Below are 25,693 nucleotides of genomic sequence, written 5' to 3'. Positions count from 1 at the left end.
TTACTCTTCAATATAAGCTACTTACGTATTATCAGTTTTTCTCACTGTAATTTTCACTCCTTTCCCCCCTGTTCACGATATTGTTTTGCCTACTGCTGTGTTCATTCAGACCACAGTTTTATATGCTCACTTTCTCTCCACATGTCCTCACGAGCTAAGTCCATCAAACTGACGTGATTTGATCAACCACCCGAGTGCTGTCTAGGTCTACCATTTCCATGCATTCGATTTCCTCATGATTTTCGTTGCTTTTCCTTTCTGTCCGTTTTTTCTTGGAGGGTGGCACAAAGGTCAAAATCACAGGTAAAATGGCAAAGCAGTGGAGAAAGGTGAAAAACGCTATTAGAAAGAAACACCTGAATAGTGTACAGATCAGATTAGAAGGCACAGCAGTAAGAGGAATCATACCGATTGTGTAGCAAAAGTTGCTCTGCAAAATAGCTACTCCATGTAGTTCCAGAGCATTTTTAACCCACTTTGTCCTTGTAAATTCTTTTCCTAAGACAAATGTGGATATGAATGGTGCACAATTGTCGATGGTGTAGTTTATTCCATATATTAAGCACAATACAGAGATGCAATCCAGTTCTACTTTCCAGAGTGTCATGAAGCCTATAACTCCAAACTCCACGGAAACCACAGTCAGAGTGACCCAGACATTTACTAAAGAATTTGCTACAAGGAATGCAGAGAAGAAGAGGACAAACAGTGCACTAATGCAAGAATTCTGCAGAGGTGCTCCAATGGAAGAAGCATATCGATCCATATAGATAAAAGACGGGTTGAAAATCATAAATTTAACCTTATACGTAAGAGACAGTTTCCTCAGAGTTTCCAGCAGATCATAAATTTCCTCTCTTGTATTCTCTGCTGTCTTGGCTACCAAATACATCCGAGAGGCAACAACTTCCATCTCATTGTTGGATTTCTCCACAAATATGATATCGTCTGAGAAGTGGGAGTACTGTGGAGTTTTTAAGAAGGAATTTCGTAAGGTTTCTATGAAGTACTTTTTGGACACCGAAGTAGTTACATTTTGTTTTCTAAGATAATTTAAATAAGTTTCGAACCATGATATTCTCACAAATCCTTCAGTGATTTCCAGCAGATCTTCTTGAACGCTGGCATTCCAGTATTCTATTGGTTCATAAATATAAAAGCCAATGACAGGACTGTAGTTACTGAAATATTTCTGCTGAACAGTTGTATATGAAACAGTGCGTGACTGTGAAGCAACAACATTACTGAGGTCCAAACCTTCACTGACCTGCAGATAGCCCATTAAGGCAAAGGAGATATAAACAAGATAAAACAGAACAACAAAAGGTTTGACATAAGTGTTTGTTATCCAGTCACAATAATAATGTTTCAGAAACCATAGCAGAAAATGATTTTCATAGGTGCTACTTTCAGCGGAGTCTGTCGCCTCCTCACTAAATCTGGACATCATGAAAAATCTGTACCATGCAGGCTTACCTCGTAGATCTTCAGGTTTTGGCACCTTTCTGCAAAAAATACTGTGCTGGTAATTAATTTCTAAGTAGCCAGTAAACACCAAATTGGAGCCATAAAATGACATCAGATAGAGGTAGTTAAAAAAGATTGATATGCATGTGTTAGCACAGAACACCTTCACAGCTTCTATGTTGGTGAAGGGACTGGCACCAATGCCAAATGTAACCATGTACATGGCAGTGGTGAGTGTAATGGGCAGCATAGTATCAGCATACACTGTGGCTATTCTCTCCTTTACATGCTGATCTTCCTTGGTTTTCCTCCACGATGAAAGCATTTCAAACATTCCATACAGTCCATGACCTGAGGGACAGGAGGGGAACAAAAAGATAGAGTTTGATTAAAAAATCACAGAATCAAAGCTACTACTAGTTTTTAGTCCAAAAAGCAGGTTATTTTATAATTATAATAATAATAATAATAATAATCCTTGCATTTGATATAGCGCTTTTCACGTCGGGAGGACGTCCCAAAGCGCTTCACAGAATAGACTGTAAAGTGAATTGACTGTATATTTGTGGGCGAACGCGGCAGCCAATTGCGCACAGCAATGTCCCACAAACAGTCGTAGATTGAAAATGACCAATTTATTATTGTAATTTATAATTAGATATTTTAGTCCGAGGTAAGAAATATACCACCACATAACCTTTGGCAAATAACATGAGAGTGAGGTGTATTTCCATAAGAGTTATTTAATCTCAAAAAAGAAACTCTTTTGACTATGTTTCACCATTCCTTCATCATCATTGGGTCAAAATCCAGATGCTCTACACAACATCGTCGTGGTGTTGGCCCTGCCAGCATTATCCATTTCCCAAGATAAATAAAAAATGCTTTATTTTTTTACAGAAGGTAGAATTTATTGTAGTTGTTGAAATTATGTGAGATACTAGCTTAGTACATGCTGGTTTCTTCATTACTAACACACCATTGTTGATGGTCTTTACTGACTTTGGCAGTGGAGGTGGTTTCCATTATACAATTATGGTATCAAGGTTGGCATTGGAGAAATAAAATGCCTGTAACGTGTGTTACTTTCATAGGTCATTCTAAGGGAGACTTCAGGAGAATGAATATCTTTGAAGAAGAATTATTCAGATATGAATTGCTATTTCAAAAGCGATGGTTGGAGCATAATCCATAATAGTATTTTAAAAAGAAATTAGCCAAATATTTGAAAAAGTAAAATAGAAAAGGTTATGGAGAAAGGGTAAATGTGTGGGTTTAAACAGATAACTCTTTCAGTGAGCCGACATAGGCATGATATACCAAACGGCCTCATTGTGAACTGTAAAATTCCAATTCTTTTCTATACACTTCAGAATAATTCATTGCATGAAGTACTTTGAAATGTTTTGACATGGTGAGATGCTACATCAAATACAAGTATTATTTTTCATTTTGAGCTCTTCCTTAGCTTCACAGCTGTGATATAATTCTTTTCTTTTGTGTATCAAGTTACAACGTGATTCCCAAATTATGTTTACATCACATTTTGATTGGTTAATTCTAATTATCACAAATTTGTCGTAAATTCCATAAAAAGGGCAGAATTACAACAATGTTTGTTAACAACACCTGCACCTTGATTAAGTACTTTTATGCTCCATTCATACATCTGGAAATGAATTGAAATCCCTTGCAGCATGGGACTCAACCAGTCAGTAACCTCTTCCTTCACCTCCTTCAAGGTCTCAAGATCTTTCTCTTTGATTGCACCTTCAGTCAACTTCCCACTGCCCCCCTTTGGCCTCCAACCCTCTTGCATCCAACCCCCAGAGGTCATCCCAAAGTACAGCACTTTGGGATGTCCTCCCGATGTAAAAGGCGCTATATGAATGTAATTTGTTGTTGTTGTTTCTAATATTAATCTAATGTGGTGCTCTTATGCTGTAGTTAAATATTTAGCTAAATTGTTTAAATCCCATGATAAAATAAATCTATTTGTGATTTAATTGGCTTTCAGTTGTATCTCTAAAGAAACGCCCCTTACCAAAGGAGACAGAGTTATCAAAGGCCTGCATGATATAATATTAATTATTAAAGGTCATATTGTTAGACTGGCTGAACTGACAAGGAAAGCTCTGTGACCCAAGAGAGGGTGCAATTCTAGATCATAGGAGACTTAGTCTGGTTATGAGAGATGTAACAAAGAGTTACAGAAATCCTTTGTCACACATAACAAATGATGGCAGCAACAGGGAGAGAGAGGTTAACTAAAATTCTCACACCCCATTCAGAAATAATGTTAAATTTCTTGTAAGGTTTCATCATTCTGACATTAAAATGTCACTGATTTCTACATGAAGGTTAATTTTCGATGCAGAATTTCTCTTTGAAAATCATGCAATTTCAGTCAAAAAGTCAGGCAATTTCAGACAAGATCATGCAAAATAGATGTAATTACTATTTATTTCCCTTTGTCTATGCTTGTCTTATAGCTCGACTCATTCTTGCAGGGATGCCAACTGAATGTGATTTTACTCCAAATTTATTACTAATTCTGGCTTTTTGACATTGACTACTAGGAAAATGTAAAACTTGTATTTGTAATACTATGGCTATTAAATAAATTGGCAATGTTGTGCACATTCGGAACGTCTCCTTACATAAGAAAAGGAAATGTTCAATTCATTTTCAAGCATAGAGGAGGAACCATCTGTGTTTGGAGCCATAGAAGTATTTTTGTTTTTAATATTTATTTTTCCTCTTTTATTAATGGAATACACTTTATAGACTGGTGCTACTGGAGAATTGGGCTACATTTATCCAATTTCATATGACAACGCATTCAAATAATTATATCAGGGTTGGGGCTAACTAACAATGTCTATTTTCTGTTGATCAAGTGGTATTCAATATATTTATGACAATCTGTAGTGCTACATGTACCCGATTGCCTGGTACACTAGGGATTGCATGGGTCCTCGTTCTCTTTGAGTGGTGATTCCTGTCCAGAGTGATTATCTCTGGTCTGTAGACACCCACCCCCCAACCCCCACCCCAGCCAATCCACAGTGCTCTTTCCTAGCTCATTGTATCAAACTGTAGGACATGGACCCAATGCTAGGCTGGGCAAGAGACTAGATGAAATGGAACAGAAAATGTCAAGGGAAGACTTGATAGAGGTCATTAGATAGGGTGAAGAATGATCTTCTGGTTGGGTTGTTGAAACAGAATCCATATTAGCTTTAAGGGGAACTAGATAGATATCTAAAAAATAAAAATTGCAAGGATATGGGGAAAAAAATGTAAATGAGACTGAATAGATTGCTCTTCTAAAGAATCAGCAAGACATAATGGGCCAAATATGTTGTATATTTCTAGTGTTCAATAGTGCTGATCCCCTGTCCAAAGGGTGTGATGTGATCCCTGTATCCAAAGGTCTGATCTGTACTCAATAGTGCTGATTCCTAGTCCATAATGCTGATAAGGCCTGGATGAATACAGTCCTTCCTTCCATTTACCAATCTATTGTACACTTTGTTAACCACATTTCTTAATGCAGTAAGAACATATTTCTCCACCGAACCGTTTATATATATTTATTTCTTCTGTTTCAACTGTAAAGTAAATAGACCTCAGTAACTGGGAATGCATAAACATGCCTCTGTGGATGAACAATTTGGATTCAGTCTTGAACAGTATTTGGAGGATTCACTAAATTCACAAATCCAAAATCAGCAGTCCAAAAATGTATGAACATCATTGTATTTCTTAAATGGACTGGACATACTATATTATCTATGCTATAAGATATCACACTTACCCTTGGACATTTCTGAATCTTTCTTCAAAACAGAACTTAGGAGCTTTTTTTATTATAGTTAAGAAACTTGTTCATTTAAGCCTAGTCCAATTCATATTTTGCATTAACTTTTATTTCACATTCAGATCCCCTTGTGAAGAATTCTTTAAGACAAGGTTTCATCTACACTGAGTCTCAGTGCCCTAACCTGGGTTTTGCAATCCACAATGTTGGATTAAGTGGAGCTGCCATTTAAATTGCTAGCTTTCAGTTGAGAGTACCAAACTCTCAATAGTATTTTGCACATTTTAATATTGCAAGTGAACACTAGTGTGGCATGCCTGAAGTATCAATAACTTGTGCCAGATATTCAGCCTTAAGCATCGAACAGTTAGCGATCTCCAATTCTCCACATATTTTATTCGACAACCATTAGGCGCTGACTCAGACTCCCTCTTTGGAGGTTTATATTCCTGACGTAGAGGCTGAAGAACAATGCCCTGAACAGTTGGAGTTCAGCCAATTAAGCCATCACTTTGAGAAGTCCTCCTGATTTGAAAAGCACTATATAAATGTAAATACTGTAATATTGTAAAAAATATGTCAGGTTACATTTCAGGAGGATGTGGCCTAAGAACATTTTCAATGCTCCCCTGCTGGTTCTATGCTACTAGCAGGTTCCAGTTTAATCCACGGCTGTTTATAATTACACTGACTCTGAAGTAGTCCAACTGTAAAACACAGCAAAGAGATGCAGTTTCATTTGCTAGAATTAATTCAGATATTAGGGAGTTTATATGAGCTACCGTAGGTTACATTTATGCAACTGCAGCTCTGCACCAATAACACAGGAAGTAAATTACAGCATCCCCTCCCCACTAAATTACATTTTGAAGCCTTTTGCTAGAACAGCATAACTCAGATTAGATACAGGCTTTAGAAATGGTCATGCTTTCTAGCTCCACTGATAAAGTGGTTACACAGAGGTATTCATATCTGCATAATACCACAAAAAAAAATTATGTTTTTTTATATAGCTTATGGATAATGCAGCCAACCATAAATAAACATTATTGCCTAAGGAAGACTCAGTAATCCAAACGTGACAAAGCCATGTGCACACTGTGAAATTCTTTGGCACGGATGGAATATAACATGTTTCCAACAGTATATTCTGTTTTTACAACAAATTGCAGTTTTGTCTATTACATGCATCTATTTCACACATAAATGATTTGGAGGTTTGAATGTTATAAATGATGCCTAAACATTGGACATAACCTGGGTGGAGAAAATAATTAATAAGCAGAGCAAGAGTGAAAGTGATATGTTGGAGGCAACATTGAGATAGGCAGAGAACTAAATAAGTTGGGAATCGAAATGTTGGACCACAGGAATATTTTAGTAGAGGAGGATATGGGTGTTCTGGAGGGATGAGATTAGATGGGCCGAAGGGCTTTCCTCATCCAAATCAACTTTATGATCCTGTAAAAAGTAAATGCAATGGAAAGAATTACTAGTGACTGTGGCATCGGGAGGGCAATGGAATCAGAGAAAGATGAAATCCCTCACATAATTGATTAAAGCCTGAAGAACCACCCCCGAACAGATACAATGGGGTCCAACCAATTAGAACTATGTTGCTTGTCCCTGCAGAGTCCTGGTTAGCTTCCTGCTGCTTGCCCAAATAGGACACCTAGGACTTGTGTGGGTTAGCATGAGACTAGAGACTCATCTGTCCCTCTAGGTCCTTGCAGTGAGACAGCCGGCTTGCCTACCTCAGCGCTCTGGCATACTGGAGACCTGTCTGGCTCAGGAACCAGACTACCGAACCCGCTCCAGAGGATCAACTTGATTCTGATCCTCCACTGCTAGGCGTTCCACCATGGAACCCACTCAGCCCCAGACAGAACCCAATTAGCTACTCCCCCAACTTTAGCATTTCACATTTATCTTTCAGTATCTATACTAGTTGGTCAATTAACATTTAACTTTTAAGTATTTGGGCTCAATATTTCTGCTTTGTGCTCTCTAATGTAGGATTTTTTGGGCTGTGAGCTAAATGCTATTCACGGGTTTGATGGATTTGCCCCTGTGTGTTTATAAATAACTGTGATGGAATTTTAAATGTATCAATTCATTTTATATTTTGAAAGTTATATTATAAGTTAAGATTGGACTGTGACAATTTATAAGTGCACAAGGATAAATTCACAAAATCTATTCAATAGAGCAAAATAACACTTAAACAATAACAACAAATTGGTTGTTGAATATAAGCAGAGTATATCCCTTGGTATTCATAGAATAGATTTTTTTTGTATTATGTTTCACTGGGGAATTTTTGTGTAAAACTTGAATGATGAAAGTAATAGCAGCAGTGTGATGTGTGGCCAAACAAATCAACCTTGTGATAGTTGGTAGCACCCTTCCCAGATAACTTAATTGAAGACCCAGTAATACTACTCAAAGAGCACAACAAAGACCCAAAGGATAAGTCTTCAATGTCCACATTATATTAAAAGACCATGGGATCCTCAAATGAATTCCATAAGATCAATAACAGTCACAGTTACTGCTCTGCAGTATGAAATATGTGTGGAGATGATATTCAGCCCCCAAAATAAACAGCAAGGAAACAGTTTATCTCCTCGTACTTTTTGTAATTTTGCAATATTCTGACAAGTAGAAACTGGCAGGGCCACTGTATTGCCAGAGATTAAAGCCTTCTACACTGGAGATGGAAATAAGCTTCCTGCTTGTCAAATGCTTGGCTTTTAACAGCCCAGATACTAATTAGAATCTACTTCAGCTGTTGGGTTTCTGGCACACAAACCAGAGGAACATAGCTCCTGCCAATTAAAGCAAACCACAAAAGGCATCTTTAACCACTATCCTACCAAATTACTGCATATTTAGGATTTCACTGTAGAATTATTTCTATTCTTTTTATAAGGTCCCTGGAGGATGAAAACGAATGCTTTATTATTCTTTAGATAATTAAATAATTATTTGGGGAGGACAAGTTTGTAGGGCTATTGAGAGAGAGCGGGGGAGTGGGATTGATTTGGAATAGCTCTTTTCAAAGACGATGGGCCGAATGGTCTCCTTCTGTTCTGTATAATTCTATGCTTCTATGAGTCTTTGCAAGGAGCCTGTGAATAACATTGACTTGCTTTGCTATGAATACGATTTTTTTCAGGACTGTGCAATGGAGCAATTATGTTAAGCGTGCTAGAAAGCAAGATTGGGCACCTGGGGAGAATCATTCTTAGCCTAAAAGGAGTTCCATGATAGAGAGTTAAAAGAGTTCTAATGACCATAACACAGACTTGGGACTTGGCAATCGTATCTCTGGGTTATAAACACTAATACAAATAATAACTAATTCACTGAATGCCTTGCAAGGGAAAGTTACTAAGTCTCCCCGAATGAGCAAGATCAACAGTTGAGATATATACCATGTTGCCTTCGTGAATGACCCCCTCAATTACAAGAAAATTATCATTATTTACTGAACTACTCAGGAATTGATGTTAGATGTGCCCAAGCAATTGTTTCTTGAGAACAAGAAGTTATGAATTACACTAATTAAACAAGGAAATCAAAAATGTACTTGTACATCTTAGGGATGGAATAGATCAAATATGTGCCAAAAACCCTATATTTAGATGTCAACCTGGCTAAGTTGGTAATACTCTCACCTCTGAGTCAGAAGGTACTGGGTTCAAGCCTATGTCAAGACTATGAATTTATAATCTAGGCTAACATGCCAATGTGATCCTGGGGATATGACAGGGTCTGTTGCATTGTGCCATTCTTTATTGAGATGTTAAACTAAGATCCAGTCTATCTGTTCAGGTGGACATTAAAGATTCCAAGGCACTATTTGAAAAGAGAGGGGAGTTTCTTCCGGTGTCCAGGCTAACAATCGACCAGATAAAAATTGGTCATTCACTTCATAGCTTTGAGACAATGCTGTGTGTAGATTGGCTGCTGTGTTTGCCTTCAAATACACAGACACTGTACATCACAGAACCTTGTTTCAGATATCTTGATGATGTGAAAAGGCACTATATTAAATGCAAGTCTGGCCTGCTCTACTAGCAAACTCTACCAGGGACTGGTTTCTCTAGTCTGCTTCTCTTTCAGTTTAGGATTGATGTCATCTTGAATTTGAAATAACAATTCTTTTATTTTAAATTGTAACTTCTGGAGCAGTTTTAATTCAAAGGCAAATTGTTTCATATTTATTTCCTAGCCACAATCTGGTGAAGAAGCGCAAAATTCACACAATTCCCAGCCCACAAATAAGCTTTTCCGGAGGTTTTCTGGAGTATTTGGTAGTTTAGTGGCAGTATACTTTGAGTCCCTAGGAGTCCAGTGACAGAATTGATTCAGTGTTCTGGGAGTCAAATGACTGAATTCATTGATTTCCTGATAGCCTGGTGACTGTATGCACTGAATCCTTAATATTCTGGTGACAATAAGCATTAAGTAACTGGTCCTCTCGTGACGGAATGCATTGAGTGGCCAGGAGACTTCTGACACTATGAATTGACTTCCTGGTAATCAGGTGACAGTATTTATTGAAAATAGGAACAAGGGAGTGCACTTAAACCAGAAAACAACATTGTGATCCTTTTGGCATATTCGATTTTCTACAAAGCCATTGCTAACTACCCCCAATCCCTACCACTATCATATACCTTCATACTCATACATTGAAATTTGTTGATTCTATCCACTTCCATTGCTTCCTAGGGTGATCTAGAGTAGTTTAATCTAATCTGTCTGTTCACCTTTCCCCTTCTGAACAGCGGGCAGCGGGCTCCGGCCTGCTCCATGTCTCCCGCCCGATTTGCCCTACCATCGGTGGCCGAGCTTTCAGCCTCTCTGCCCCCACACTCTGGAACTCCATCCCACAGTCCCTTCGCCTTGCTTCCTCCCTTGCCTCCTTCAAGGCCAGTCTCAAGATCCTTCTCCTCAATCGTGCCGTTGGTCGCCCTCCCACCTCTCTGCCTTCCCTCACCCCTACCCCACCCCTCCCCCATGCTCGGGTCCTGACCCCTGACTGTCCAGCGCCTTGGGACGTCCTCCCAACATTGAAGGTGCTCTATAAACGTAATGTTGTTGTTGTTGTTGAACTTGAACAACAACAACAACTTGCATTTGTATAGCACTCTTCACGCAGGGTAGCATCCCGGAGTGCTTGACAGTGGCGGACTATCAACTTGGGACTTAGGGTCAAACTAATAATAATAGTTATCCTTGCATTTGATATAGTGCGTTTTCATGTCTTCTAGACATCTCAAAGCGCTTCACAGAATAGACTGTAAAGTGAATCGACTGTATATTTGTGGGCGAAACACAAAATGAAAAATTGCAGTAAACCGAAGCACATTCTGATCCTAAATTTAAGAATAAAATTAAAATGTGTTTTCAAGTAACTTCCCCCCATCTCCTCTGTCGAAATAAAGGTAGGATCCAAAACTGCCGGCTTAGTGGGATCATGTGTGTTTAATTCTGAGAGTGGACATTCAGTTGCTACTTTACAGGACATGAATTTACATAACTCAACATCATCCTGTAAAGCAGCATTGAAAGAACTCAATCAGAAACGGAAACTGCCATTATAAAAACAACCACCATTGCAGTTTGTGGTTGTTTGTGGGTTCCTCCCTTTATTTTTGGGGCTTGCTAGGTGGATGCACGGAACACCAACTAACTCAATAGCAAGGCCAGGATTCTGTGCAAATGTCCTGCTGGGCTAAAAACAAAATGCGAGATAGAGGATACAAAGATTGCAAATCTCAATTACAAATATGGCAAATGACCCGAAGCTTGCTTGATTTCTGGTGATCATTTTGCATCTCAGATTAGAGCATTTCAATGTTGATTTACGTGATAATGACTTAAGTGAATCAATATCCTGTAAAACAGTACTTGAAAGTTCACTTCTGTGGTCAAACAAAGCAGCCTCACCAAGCAGAAATTCAAGATCACAAGAGAGCTTTGGATGAAGAAGGCCCTTTAAACTATTTGATCATGCCAGAATCCCCAGCCTATTCCCATCACAGAATCAAGCTGTTTTTCAAATGAGTCCATCATCCTGCCTGAACCACTCCTTCTGGTAACCTGTTCCAGTCCAGTTCCAGTTAATTACCATCTTGCGGAAGAAATACTCTCTGGTGTCTGTTCTGAAATTCCCCTTTGGAATCCTGAATTTGTGCCCTCTTGTAATAATACTACTACTAATAATAGGTAAAATAAAAATAATAGCACTAATAATAATAATCCTAACATTTAATACAGCACCATTTCATGTTGTTGAGATGTCTCAAATTGTAATTGATGATCACAGGATATACTATGAAGTGGATTGCCTGTATATTTTGAGGGCAAAATGCAGCAGCCAGGTGCGCACAGCAATGTTCAACAAACAGCCATGGAGTGAGTGACCAATTCTATTCAGGAGATTGTTGGCTAGGATACGGGAGAAATTCCCTTCTCTTTTCGAATAGTGCTATGGGATCTTTAACATCCACCTGAACAAGCAGACGAGATCTCGGTTTAAAATCTCATCCAAAGGATGGCACCTCTGACAATGTAGCACGCCCGCGGTGCTGCATTGGAGTGTCAGTTTAGACTATGCGATTCCTGACATGGGAAGCACAGTCATTGGAATGAGAGTTTTTTCATCTCTCAGCCATATTGATATATGACAATATGACCCCTTTAGAGTTTTTCCTGAAGTTTGTGTCAACATCTGCACCCCTAGTAAAGCACAAGATGCCACTAAAGCTCACTCAATGTCATCCTCAATACACATCAACCTCCTTTATGTATCAACAATATCCGCTTGCAATGCAATCATGAACCCATGGACAGTACCAGAGCTCACTATGTGACATGACATTCAGTGCTAGAGCTCACCAATATTAGTATATTAGGCTTCTGTTTGCAGTTGTCATTCAAGCCCTCCTAGTGTTAACCTTGACACGCCTGGAGCGGTGAAGCTAATTGTAGCAGACCAATTGAGATGTCAACTTACCCAGACCATGAATCAGATCCAGGACTTTACAGATCTGTCCAGGTCAGTTTCACACAAGGCAGTGGCTTTACCAACTGAGCCATCGGAGTGGGCAAGATTCCTTTTAAGTAAACACAAGATGTAATATCCCCTGTAACATGCAATGAAATGAGACCCAACATTGTGTCAGTTTAAATCAAATTATTCAGGAATTTCCCAACTACTGGTATCAATGCTATACTATAGCATGAATTATTAGAATTATTAGCACACTCCCCTCCCACACAAAAATCATACTGGCCTAAAACATTGTAACAATCTCCTCACTAGCAACACCCACAGACAGTATTATACAATAGCATTGCCTTGAGAATGTTTCAAGTAACCACATATCTTAGTGTTCAGACAGCACTAGAAAATTGTTGGTTTTGCCCTTTCAATCCACTTGAAAGTGAATTCCAGCAAGAATGCTTTTAGGAGAGGAGAACAGGACAAAATATTGGTAACACTCGAAATAAAAATAAAATGATATTCAGCATCTATACTGTAATGGCACTGGAAGCATGTAACAAGAGTGTTTCAGACAAAAAGAGAAGAAATTCCACCTGGGTTTAGGTTTACTCTGTTTATGTACCAATTCTGAATTTTGGCAAACTTTAAAATTCAGTCTTAACCTTGAAACTGGTTTTCTATTATTCTTAAAACTTTGTTTCCAGTCTATCATTTTCTTCTTCATCTAAGACTGGGGAGAGGGAGGTCTTGTAATTATGGTGCAAACTTTGGTTGGCTATACTGTGCTGTATTGAAGACTATACTTGTTTTCTATACTGAAGACCCGCCTCTTTGACTGTGCCTACCGTCACCTCCCTACTTCCCTCCCTCCCTCCCTTCCTCCCTCCACCTTCCCTCTCTCCTTTATTGTTAAGCGCTCCGACATGCTTCCCTGCATTTGTACTCTGGATATCACTTTGTAATAATAGTTACCTGTTACACTTTGCCCAAACATGATATTATTTGTTACCAATCAAAAACAACAACAATTTTACACGTTTACCAGTACCTGTACCAAATGATTGCTTACAATTATAGGTTGTACAGTGGATCAACAAGTTGCTAGACTGAGTTTATCTTTGTATAATGTACTAGCTGTACCCGTTGCAGCTACGATTGCAACCAGTTTCATCTAATCGGCCTTCTGTCTTTCGTTTGGCATTTTTATTTGTCCTTGAAAGGCTTGATCTTCGATTCTGAAGGATTTTATCCCTTAAGATTAAGAAAATGTGCTACTGAACTCGTTAGCATCACTTGTTCACATATTTGCACACATATCCTTTTGGGAGGACTCCTGTGAGAGGACTCCGGTTGGGAGGGCTCAGTGGGAAAACTCAGTGGGAGAACTCTTGTTGGGAGGACTCCTGTTAGGAGGACTTCTGTGGGAGAACTCCGGGTTGGGGGGACTCCTGGTTGTGAGGACTCCTGTAGGGCGGACTCCTGTACGGAGGACTCCTTGTTGGGAGGACTTCTGTGGCAGGACTCGTTTGGGAGGACTCCTTGTTGGGAGTCCATAAATATGTGATGAGCTTGTTTAGGTCACGATAGGAGATCCCCAAAAAATATGCCCATGACACTCCATACAAGACCTTTCCGATGAAGTATAAATCATGTCTCTACATCAATTTCGTCTTTATTAGTATAAATGTATCTCTCTAGAAGGGTGTGTGATCACTATCGCTACTTTATACCATGGATAGCTACTTTGTTGCAGAATACCATGCATACCTTTTTTGGGAGCTTAATTAAAGCATTTTTTAATATACTTTTTAATATTGCTCATCGGCAATAGGAGATCCCCCAAAAAACTATGCCCATGACGCTCCCCCATTCTGATGAGGTATAAATCATGTCTCTACATCGATCGGACAGACAGACAGATATTTGGTCTTTATTAGTATAGATTACATAGATTTGTTGAAATATAATGTGATGCAGCCAGGCCCGAGAATGTGTGTGGCTGTGTGTGTTGTACTAAATAGTCTGCAGCAAGCCATGCAGTCTGGACTATAAACTATGCAAAATCCTGTGCTTGTGTGTTGCAATAGCTTGACTCTGATTGTTTGAACTGTGTTGAACACTTCATCTGGAATTTGGCAAATGAGAGTTGAAAATTGATGAACCTGAAGGTAGGGTGAGTGACTGAGGCCTAGGAATAAAAGAAGCTCTTTAATAATGTGAATATCCTTATAGTACACAGTTGCTTATCATGTGAATTCTAATATATGTATTTGACCCTGCATTCAAAACGATTTCAGAATGGAAGAATAAAAATCCTTGCATTTGATATAGCGCTTTGTCACAAGAGTTTTCTGTAAAAGTGTATGCCTGGGTATTTGTAGGTTAATGCAGCAATCAATTTTTCAACAGCATGTTGTAATTTAATTTCTCAATTGAACTGCCCTCCCTTGCTCTTTCTGAGCTTCACATACATCACGCAACACACTCTTTATCCCCCTTATGGTCTCATGATATTGAAATGAAAGATTATTGCACTGATTCCCAGAGCTCATTGTTTCCTTTGATTGTATGGCTATGAAACTTCTTATCTCCCTCAGTTTTTCCCTTCTCATACAAGCTTCTTGTTTCTCTTGCCCTTACCTACTCTTTCAACCAGCACTAAGGAATTTCTTCACTTAGGCTTCTCAATACAAAAATGAGCAGGCCTGTCTATTGACTCCTTCTGAATCTCCTTCCATTCTATCTCTCCATTGTATTAACTTCTGCATTCACAATTCTTTGGACAGACAGCAACAACTATTATTAATAATAATCCTTGCATTTGATATAGCAGCTTTCACACTGGGAGGACATCACAAAATGCTTCACAAGATACACTGGAAAGTGGTTTAATGACTCATCTGAAGGATGGCCCTTTCAATAATGCAGCACTCCCGCTGCACTGTGATGGAATATCAACTTAGACTTTTTGAGTTCAAAATCCGGAAGTGGAGCTTGAAGCCACAACCTTCTGATTCAGAGGTATGAGTCTGACCAGCTGAGCCACGCCGACACACTAAACAACTGTTTACTGTGATGTGTAGGAAGGCCAGAAAAAGTGTAGGAAAAATATCCCTTCATCTTATTTGATTTCATCCATAAAGAACTGCCATCATAGTATCCAGCTATTTCTTAAATAAGACCAGTTCCCTGCCCACCATCCTTCCTGGAAACCCATCACAGTCATTAATTACCAACAGTGCAAAGTAATACTTCCTGGTATTTGTCTTAAAATTGCCTTTCACAATTCTGAACCTGTTGTTTTGCTGTCTGTATTTGTGTATCTGAAAGTATCATATGAGATGTACATCCACTGAGTAATACATTCACATTACCAAGCCTGCCATATGAGCCTTCATAACTTAAGGGTATTATTAACTAACCCACAGATAATTGAATTCACATCTCTTGAAGAGGTAATTGTCAATTATAACAATCAGTTCTGAAAGGTAAATTTATCCTCAAAATATCAAACAGACCGCTTCAGAAATCAGTAATTCCTTACTCATTCATAATTTAAAGGTAGAATAATTCAAGAATATGTAGGTAAAGCTAATAAATGCTTCAAGCACCCAAAATGTCAAAAAGCCACAAAGTTAGAATTTTCACATTTTATCGTTTTTCATTCAGCATTAATAACACAACTAGATTCAATCTAGTTGTGCTATTAAAACTACCAAAAACATGCCATGCTATTATTTACTATAAATCGTAACAATATTCTGCTGTGTAATTGAGTCAAACTATATAATATATAATAATATATATTATATAATATATAATATATTAAATGTAATATGCTAGACTCTTCTTATTGACTTTACAACTGGATTAAAAGCACAAAGGGCAAACCATAATGTATCAAAGCATCTTTTTTAAATCCAAACCCATACAGCTCATCGTGTAACCATATGTCAAAATGAGAAAATATCAAATGTGCACAATGTGTTCTTAAAATACCACAATAACCACGCTTCACGGTTAGCCATAGAATACAAAATGTGCAATTGTCACACAGTGGTTTAATGGATATTTTTTGCAATGGATTGTATCAAAGATCCTATATTAAATGCTGTGGTAAAGCCCACCAAAGCTACTTTATTTTGGATGAGTATTTTTGAGTACAAGTGCTAAATACTAAAAATAATTCTTATTGTAATTACTCTGGAATTCCCTGCCTCAGTCCCTCCACCTTGCCTCTTCTTTTCCCATCTTTAGATTGCACTTGAAGTCTTTCCTCTTTGACCAAAAGCGCAAAAGTGATTTGTAGGAATCACCGATCCACCAAAAAAGAGTCTACACTGTTCTGCAGTGCGGCATGATTCCTGTGTAGGATAGTTCTTAAAGTAATGCAGTTCTGTATAAGAGCCAGCTTTGCAATCCTTCCTCCTCCATCAACTTCTTGTACAGTATTATCTTAACATGGCAAAAATCATGTGATACTGCTCCTTGTTTACAACGTAAATACAGAGTTAGTACTGCGGTTAGCTCTGGATGAGTGGTAAACATTTAAATACATATTCTTGACACCAGCTTTGAAGGGAATTATCTGGTTTATGTGCCATTCATTCCATGTCTTTATTAAACATGAACATGCTATCTGAAATCGGTGCATAGACTTTGAAATAAGGACATTTAAGAATACATGGGTTTTAGGAGATGAAACCCCACTTAAAATTTAGCTCCCAGTTATTTAAGATCAAATTCTATAACTCTTTGGTAAATTGCTCTGTAAAGATTCTTTATGACTGCAAAATAATTAGCATAAAGCAGTCCTGAGGTTTATAGTTTCACTAATCTTCAGGATAGTGAGTTATTAAAGACAAGGTTCCTTGTTGTCCCTTTCTGGTTATAACTTCAAAAGCAGCCACAAGTAAAGTGCAAATAGCACCACAGTTAATCAACTGAGATTTTCAATGTTAAGATTTTCCCTCTCTGGGAATGGGAGTGAGGATCAAAATAAATGTCTCCTTGGAAAATAAAATCTTGTACTTACTCTGGAGCAAACTTACTATTTATAAATTTCAGGGGAGGATTTTCGTACTGCAGCAACCAATGCAACAGGAAAAACAGGAGAAACGATACTACTTAATGTAAAATTCCTGCACCACACATTTATATGTTGGTGCAGTGTTTAAAATTGGTGTAGTGCTTATACATTGCCACTAGACGTTAATAGCAGTATTTAGGCATGCTGTACAGAATAATACTTACAATGTGACCTAGTAATATCTAGCAGATTCTACACTCCCCCCCCCCACTTTTCTAACAAAAATGTTAGCAGCTATGGTATTGGGATTGAATTCAGCTGGAGATAGCACAGACAAGCAAAGGACTTCATTGCATTGCGTTTAACCACAGACAATCCTGTCTGTCTTCAGCAACCACTTAGTGGACTGGACCAAAGTGGTCTTTATGTAAGGCTAAGTAAGGATTCATTGGTGTGTGTACAATTTCTAAGTGTATATAAAAATACAGGCACAAACAAACCCATAAATCAAACTACAGGTAGTTTTTATAAATAAGATGAATTTACTGCACTAATTAATTTTGTCAGTATATACCAACATCAAATACATGGTAATATTACAAAGAGGGATATTCTAGTTAATTTTATACACAAAAAGCAAACTGCAGAATTGTTACTCCATTTCTCAGATTCGACTTTCCTGCATTTGCAATTGAGAGGAGATCAAATCCTAAGGTAAATGTCTAGCAATTCCCTTGAACCACACTAAACCCTTCTCCATCTGGGAGTCTGGCGGGAATCTATACATGGCCCTACGGAAATTGGTAAACTTAAATTCACTTAGAACTGGCTACTGAAAGGATGTCAAAACACCAACAGGGTTAACAAAAAGAGGGGACGCTGTTGCTTCAGGGAGGTGGTTGCTAAATCGAGGTGGTTTATTATGGAAAATCGGTCAGAACTGTTCGAGGGTGGTTGTTGATAACAGGTGGTTGCTTTAATAGGTTTGACTGCATTTGTTGTTTCTACAGTAAAAGACAGCTATTTATTACGGGCACAGGTTATGTGAACAGCTACAACTCCTTGAGTTTTAAAAATGCCTATTTAAGTCAGGTCAAAGCAGTATCAGTTTTACACAGTTGTTACAAAAATGTAAATTGAGCTTGAGGAATGGTGAGAAAAGACTGAGAGAATGAAGCCTGCAAGATCAGAAACAATTTCTATCTGTATGACTAGAAATAAATTTCAGCTTTGATGGGAAAGAATGGATTCTCACAGGTAAATCACATTTTGACATGTTTAACATGTTTAACCCTTTCAGGACTGCAGCAACATCTGAGGCCCATGGTTAAACCAAACCATGGGAACTTCTCATGTCTAAGGCACAAGATTCTGTTTGATTTACCAAGGTATGGGAAACAGGCAGATAAATGGGACTGAATGGGTTACTCTTTCAAAGGTCCAGCCCAGATACAATGGGTTGAATGGCCTTCTGTGCCATAAATTCCTATTCTTCATCAAACACGAATCAAACATACACTAACACGCTATCTGAAATTTGTATCAAGACTTTAAAATAAGGAAATTTAAGAAAAAGTCAGTCATTCTTTTAACCGTAGGTTTTAGAAGATGATTAAATTTTAATTCCCAGTTATTCAAGATCAAATTCTATATTTCTATGGTTCTTGGGAATTGCAATCTGTGTGCTCTGTATTAATTTTGCAGAAGATTATTTTAGAAGATACATTTGATATAAAACAAGCTTGTTTTTGAGAAGTTTTGCATTTGTCAGTCCTCAAAGGATAAATTGAGCGGTTCTAGATCCATGTGGATGTCTCTACATTAGAAAGTTGGCAAAAACTCAAATATGGATGCCAGTTACAGGTGCATAATTACCTAAGACAATGAAGGGAATTCCTAGGAAGGTAGAGTTGTATTTCCCTCCCATCAAGTTGATGATCCCTGCAGAGGTGAGAGCGGCAAGGCCCATTGTCACCAGACCCAGGAGCCCAAGCCAGGGCTTGCTACGGACACAGTCTTGCATGGAGCAGCACAGCACAGCCAATATCAATACCACCACCAGGCTGGTTATCAGGTACCATTCTGATACTTGACTGGTCTTCTGAAAATCCTCCCTCAAAGTCGATGATGTGAACGGATACAGCTTCAGCTCTTTGTTGGATTTCTGGAAGCTTTCCACAGTTTCACAGAAGGCGGATTCCCATTTCTCCGCAACCAAATCACTTAAAGAGTTGCGGGTTTGAAGGTAGTAGGTGATCTGCACAGCTCTGGCAGATTTAACCCGATCTTTGCTCTGTAACATAACACCTCCAAGCTGATGCCCTATAAACACCTCTTGGCCATCTCTAAGATAGGTATTTGGATAGTTGATGATAATTCCAGTGCGATTCACAGCACGAGCCGCTCTCAGCTCTTCCAGCACTTGAACGATGTCATCCAATGCGCACATTTTATCGTCCTTTAAAATGCACATATGGGCAAAAGAGTAATTGAAGCCCATCATCGGGACTTGGATTCTGGTCACAGAGGAGTGTAACTTGAAAGAAGAAATAAAAAGATTTTGTAGGACTCATTTTTACCAAAAAAGCAACAATTCTACATCATTCCTATACTTTACAGGAATTAATTTCACTTGCATTTATAAGAGTTAAGTAAAACTTCACAACGTGTCAGAAAAACAATTGATTGAAAGTAATTGAGAGTAGTAATCATGATGTAAGCATTACTGATGGCAAAAACATAGTACCAAGGTAAACTCCAGTCATCTCACTAATCTAATTTTATCAGTGCTAATCGTACATGGAGTGGAATGAAGCTTTCTGTTTAGTATTAGTAGCTTAAGATTGCAATCCAGGATAAACAGCTAAACAGAACATTATAGTCTCAGAACACTGCTGTTGTGTTCACTGTCTCATTGTTGGTGTTTTTTTTTAAAAACTGGAACAATAGCACTGTATGTACGATTTCAATTTAGAAGGCACAGTGTATACCTAATTAACCTTGAAAAATTGGCTACTCTTAAGCTTGGAAGCCCAGAAAGCATAGCTAAACAACCAATCTCACAACAACCACTCATTGAGAACATGCCCATTTTTTTCATGGGAAATGAGCATCCCAGGCTACAGAATAAACCAACCATATTACAAACAACTGTATGTAACACAGATGGCTATTCCAGCTGCATGTACTGCACTTATTAAATCCCCCCAAAATTGAACTTGCTAAAGATTTGCTTGTAGGGTAACTAATTTCAAGTGCATAACTTTTACGGGTTCCCAGTTTCCTTTCCTCGCCTACAAATCTTTTACTCACTGAACTCCATCCGAGTCCCTCCTTGACCCGTCTCAAGACTCTCCTCTTCGACTGTGCCTTTGGTCACCCTCCAACCCCGACCCTCCCCACCCTCCACCCCTTCTGATCCCAACCACCAGCTTGGATGTGGATCCCTGACCGTCCAATGCCTTGGGATGTCCTCCTGATGTGAAAGGCACTATACAAATGTAATTTGTTGTTGTTGTTGCTTATTTATGTTTAAGTTAATTTTCTTCCCCCCCCCCACACACACATATACAACTATCAAGATTTGTATACCAATAGACTTTAAAGGAAATCCAGCTGACAACTTGATTGTTTCACATGATTATCCATAGTACATTACAATGACCCCAGTTCACTTTCTCTGTGTTTCAATTGCTGTCTTTGCAAATTATTTGTGAATGGGCTTTAGCTTTGAAATTCCATAAGGAAGTAGTCAATATCTCCCCTATTCATTTAATACTGCAAATTGAATAATAATCAGTTAAATTAACATTGGCAGTTTCTATTGAATAATACAGGCACAAACAACAACAACAACATTACATTTGTATAGTGTCTTTCACGTGGGGAGGACATCCCAACGTGCTGAACAGCATCAAAATAGAGCAAGTCTTCAAAGTTTAAACCCATTGTTGAATCCACTTCCAAATAAAAGTCCAAAATACAGACGGGAGCTAAAGTAATTGTACCAAGTTCACAGAAATGTGTTTTTCTCCAAACATCTTTCATTATGAAGACATTAAAAGCTTTCTGAGAGAAGTCAATCTTGGGAACATGGTTTGTATGGTCACTCCACCGATCTATACTCCCAGACAACAACAACAATTTGCATTTATATAGCGCCCTCACCCTGGGTAGTGTCCCAGAGGGCCTAGTCCCTAGGTCACGGTTCTGAGACTGCCAAAGACGAAAGATGAGTTGAAGTGGTGCATGCAAGTATGCAAAGCACAAATCCTTAAATTATTTTGTAGAATCATGTTTGCATCATGGAGAATATTGGAAAAATAGTCTTATAAATCACAGATGTCATTGTCTACCCTGTATATCCAAAGCTGTGTGGGTGAAATGATGGTGGGGAACTGGGCTATTATTTCAAATATTAAAGAAAATATTGAATCCAACACCTATAAAACAGGTTTTTTGATTAATCTGAATAGCCGTAAACAGTAAAACAGCACAAAGATAACCATTTAAACGGAAAGAAAAATGTAGAGATAATACTTTCTATTGAGAGTACTTAATCTAGACTTCCCTTTTAACTATTGGTAATGTTGATCATTTTATGTCGCCCAAAAAGTGGCCCCAAATTTGATTCCGTTTTTATTACAAAAGTGTAATTATGTCCGTATAAAATATACTGATAGTCAATGACACATCCTTGGAACATGTGTTTTACAACATATTTGTATTTCTTCCTATAAAACGAACTTATGTGTAACTGTGAAAAGAACATATGTCAGTGAGTGAGTGAGTGAGTGAATAAAGGCGGTTGATACAACATGGGTTGTGAATGGGTCAGGATGATGTGGGAGTGAGTGGGGTGGGGGGGGGGGGGGGGGGGTAACTGGCAACAAATGTCAACGTTACGGTACTTGGAAGCAGAGATGTCCAGTTTATTGCATTAAAGAGCACATTCCCATATGCAAGCAGGGGAGATGGTGACAGTTGTCCCCCAGTCGCCATCCTCATTCACACCCAATCACACAACGCACCAGCTGAGCTGACTGGTGAGTGCAACCATTTCCCTGCCCTTTTCAGCACATGCCCCCACCCCACCCCCACCAGCCTCCTCGTCCTGCCCTGTCTGAATGTACGATTGCCCTGAACTGACCAGGAAATGCTTCCCATCTCACAGTCTCGCTTTGCACTCGTCGTTTGCCGGAGATGCTCTGGATCGCATCTGAGTGGATCCTGGCAGCACGTCCATTTAGGGCTGGGTTACTGCTGTGGTACCCGGATCGTACAGAGAGAGAGAGAGAGAAAGAGAGCTGCTCTCTCCATCTCTCTCCATCACTCCCTCTCTCCATCTCTCCCTCTCTCCCAGGTTTGGTCAGGACCAAGCAAGCGCATCCTGCTCGGGAACCAACCCCAGAGCATCCCAACTTACCTGCAAACGGGACAAGCAGCTGGAAATGGCATTGCTCCAGTCATTCTTTCAGCACCAGTCATTCTTCCCATCAGAAAGTATCACCTCGAGATCCTTTCTTTCCCTTTAAAACAACCTTTTGGGGCTGTTTACAGCCATTGAGACTAATCAAGGAAATCTCTTGGTTTTTTTCCCCCTCTACATGTTTGATTCAATATTTCCTTCAATTCTTTCAGCACCACCACTTAGCAAATAAATGAAGCTGCTTAACCGCGATTCCTCCCCCACCCCCCACTCCCCCCCCCTCCCCCCACCCCCATCTCCACCCCTTTAAAACACTGCATAATATAATGTACAATATTATTAGAAATAATAATTTATTAAATCATTTATAAAGTACATTATTTTATAACAATATGGTATGATTAAAAAAATGCATATGATTTTTTAAAAAAAAAATACAGTTTTAAATAATGTATAATAACACGAATAGAAGATGATCTTTGGATAAAACACAAAAAAAAACACTACAACAAAAAAGGCATTCACTGTACGCTGTGGGCTTTGGGGTTAATATTTCTCCCCTTTCCTCACCACCCAACCCCCCCAACCCCCTCCCCTTACTCCCCACCACCACCACTCCTATTAAAATGGATATAATAATAATAATATGAATATGCATATGAATATGAGCCGATCTTTGGACCAAACGCACGACAAAAGAAAAGACCTTCCACGGTTTTGCTGCGAGGCTTAAGGTGCATTATTTCTCCCACTTTCCTCCCCGTTACAATGCAATGGGTGAAAGGCAGCGTGAGGAGGGGAGGGGAGGAGAGGAGAGGAGGAGAGGGGGAGAGGAGGAGAGGGGAGGAGGAGAGGAGAGGAGAGGAGGGGAGAGGAGGAAGGGAGGGAAGGGAGAGGGAGAGGAGGAGAGGGGAGAGGAGGAGAGGGGAGGAGGGGAGAGGAGGAGAGAGGAGACGAGGGGAGAGGAGGAGAGGAGGAGAGGAGGGGAGAGGAAAGGGGGAGGGGAGAGGACAGGAGAAGAGGAGAGGAGGGGAGAGGGGAGAGGAGAAGGGGAGGAGAGGAGAGGAGGGGAGAGAAGGGAGAGGGGAGAGGAGAAGGGAGGGAGGAGAAGAGGAGAGGAGAGGGGAGAGAAGGGAGAGGGGAGAGGAGAAGGGGAGGAGAGGAGAAGAGGAGAGGAGAGGGAAGGGAGAGGAGAGGAGGAGAGGAGGAGAGGGGAGAGAAGGGAGAGGGGAGAGGAGAGAGGAGAGGAGAAGAGGAGAGGAGGGAAAGGGGAGAGGAGAGAAGGAGAGGAGGGGAGAGAGTGAGTGCGTGCGAGTGTGTGTGTGTGTGCAGAGTGATCACCTTCAGGATGAGTTGGGAGTGGTGTGTGTCCAGCAGATTGCCGGCTGCCGGGGGGGAGCCGGTGACGATGATGCGGCCGTACGGTCCCGGGCTCTGCAGGTCCGAGTAGAGCAGGTGTTTGGACGCGTTGACCGGGAAGAGGCTGTTGACCAGGGTGCGCTCGATCTTGGCCAGGCTGTGCCGGGGGGCGAACAGGTACTCCACGTTGTCCTCCACCCGGTAGCGGCTGAAGCTGGCCCCGAACAGGATGGCCAGCAGCACGGGGGCCGAGGCGAAGAAGACCGGGTGGTTCCCGATGAAGAAGCCGAGCCGGTAGAAGCAGGTCTTGAGCCCCCTGTGCAGAAGCTGCCGCAGCATTCTCCAGCCCGGGAGGAGGGTGAGGGCGGTCACACGCGATCTGACGGTCTCCAGTAGCCGGGACCGAACCATCAGCTCTGGCCCGGCACAGGTGTGGGTGGGGGGGTGTGTGTGGGTGGGTGTGTGTGTGTGTGTGGGTGTGGGTGTGTGTGTGTGTGTGGGTGTGTGTGTCCTCCCGCTCCTTCGAACGAAACGAGGTGGAAGAAGAAAAAAATATATATACTTTTCTCTTTTTTTTTTTGGTGGGTGGTGGGTGGGGGTTTGCACACACACACACACACACACACACACTCACACACACTCACGCACTCACACGCACTCACTCGCACACACCACGCACTCACACGCACACGAATAGCGGCTATTTTAATTCAAAGCTTTGCCACCACCACCACCAGCACCAACCACACTAACCACCTCCCACCCATCCGCCCACCCCCCATCATCTCCATCTCCTCCTCCTTCCCCTGCGTGTAGGTCCACATCATTCCTGCTGCTGATGCATGTCTGCCCCCCCCCCCCCCCCCACCCCCCCCACACCACACACACACACACACACACACACAGAGAAAATAACCCACACGATGACTGGCTGCACCGATCTCTCAGAGAGGAAGTGTCCTGGGAGGGAGAATGGATTCATAAAATCCACTTTGTGCTTTTTATTAGATGCTCCATTAGCATCAGCTTTAATCCCCGGCAGGTAAGGCAGGGCAAGGCAAGGCAGGGCAAGGCAAGGCAGAGCAAGGCAAGACAAGGCAAGGCAGGGCAAGGCAGAGCAAGGCAAGGCAAGGCAAGGCAGGGCAAGGCAAGGCAGGGCAAGGCAAGGCAAGGCAGAGCAAGGCAAGGCAAAGGCAGGGCAAGGCAAGGCAGGGCAGAGCAAGGCAAGGCAGAGCAGAGCAGAGCAAGGCAAGGCAAGGCAGGGCAAGGCAGAGCAGAGCAAGGCAAGGCAGGGCAAGGCAAGGCAAGGCAAGGCAGAGCAAGGCAAGGCAGGGCAAGGCAGGGTAAGGCAAGACAGGGCAGGGCAAGGCAAGGCAGGGCAGGGCAGGGCAAGGCAGGGAAAAACCAGAGCAAGGAGCTGGATGGGATGGCGCTATTGGATTGGACTGGAGAGAGTGAGAGAGAGAGTCCGCTGATTCGACGTTACAGCAGATAAAAGAAAGCGTTTGCAACTGATGCACAAAACTGCTGCCGAGACTGCGAGCTGACACTTACTGTGCAAAATAA

At 40.5% G+C, this 25,693-nt stretch overlaps 1 protein-coding gene across 2 annotated transcripts; it reads right to left on the bottom strand.

Annotated features, from left to right (window-relative positions):
- Nucleotides 1-24,521, bottom strand: ptchd1 (patched domain containing 1). 2 transcript variants are annotated; one of them, XM_042334466.1, is made up of 4 exons: nt 24,110-24,521; nt 21,696; nt 19,216-19,683; nt 1-1,818 (listed from the first exon to the last, which is right to left on the bottom strand). In XM_042334466.1, exons 1-4 carry the CDS (start codon nt 24,464-24,466, stop codon nt 164-166), a joined length of 2,481 nt encoding a protein of 826 aa, XP_042190400.1. In that variant the 5' UTR covers nt 24,467-24,521; the 3' UTR covers nt 1-163. The 2 variants fall into 2 exon arrangements, with proteins under 2 accessions (XP_042190400.1, XP_007908779.2); XM_007910588.2 differs by lacking the exon at nt 21,696 and having other exon boundaries at nt 19,216-19,876.
- Nucleotides 24,522-25,693: the final 1,172 nt, after the last annotated feature.

Source organism: Callorhinchus milii, unplaced genomic scaffold (genome assembly GCF_018977255.1).
Source record: "Callorhinchus milii isolate IMCB2004 unplaced genomic scaffold, IMCB_Cmil_1.0 Scaffold4, whole genome shotgun sequence".
Lineage (NCBI taxonomy): Eukaryota > Metazoa > Chordata > Chondrichthyes > Chimaeriformes > Callorhinchidae > Callorhinchus > Callorhinchus milii.
This window is presented reverse-complemented; position numbering and strand designations above follow the sequence as displayed.

Coding starts and splice junctions, on each gene's coding strand:
- ptchd1 (XM_007910588.2), bottom strand. CDS start 24,466: ATGCTGCGGCAGCTTCTGCACAGGGGGCTCAAGACCTGCTTCTACCGG. Junction 19,877..24,109: donor ACTCCCAACTCATCCTGAAG/GTGATCACTCTG, acceptor TCTTCTTTCAAG/TTACACTCCTCTGTGACCAG. Junction 1,819..19,215: donor AATTCCCTTCATTGTCTTAG/GTAATTATGCAC, acceptor CCTGTCCCTCAG/GTCATGGACTGTATGGAATG.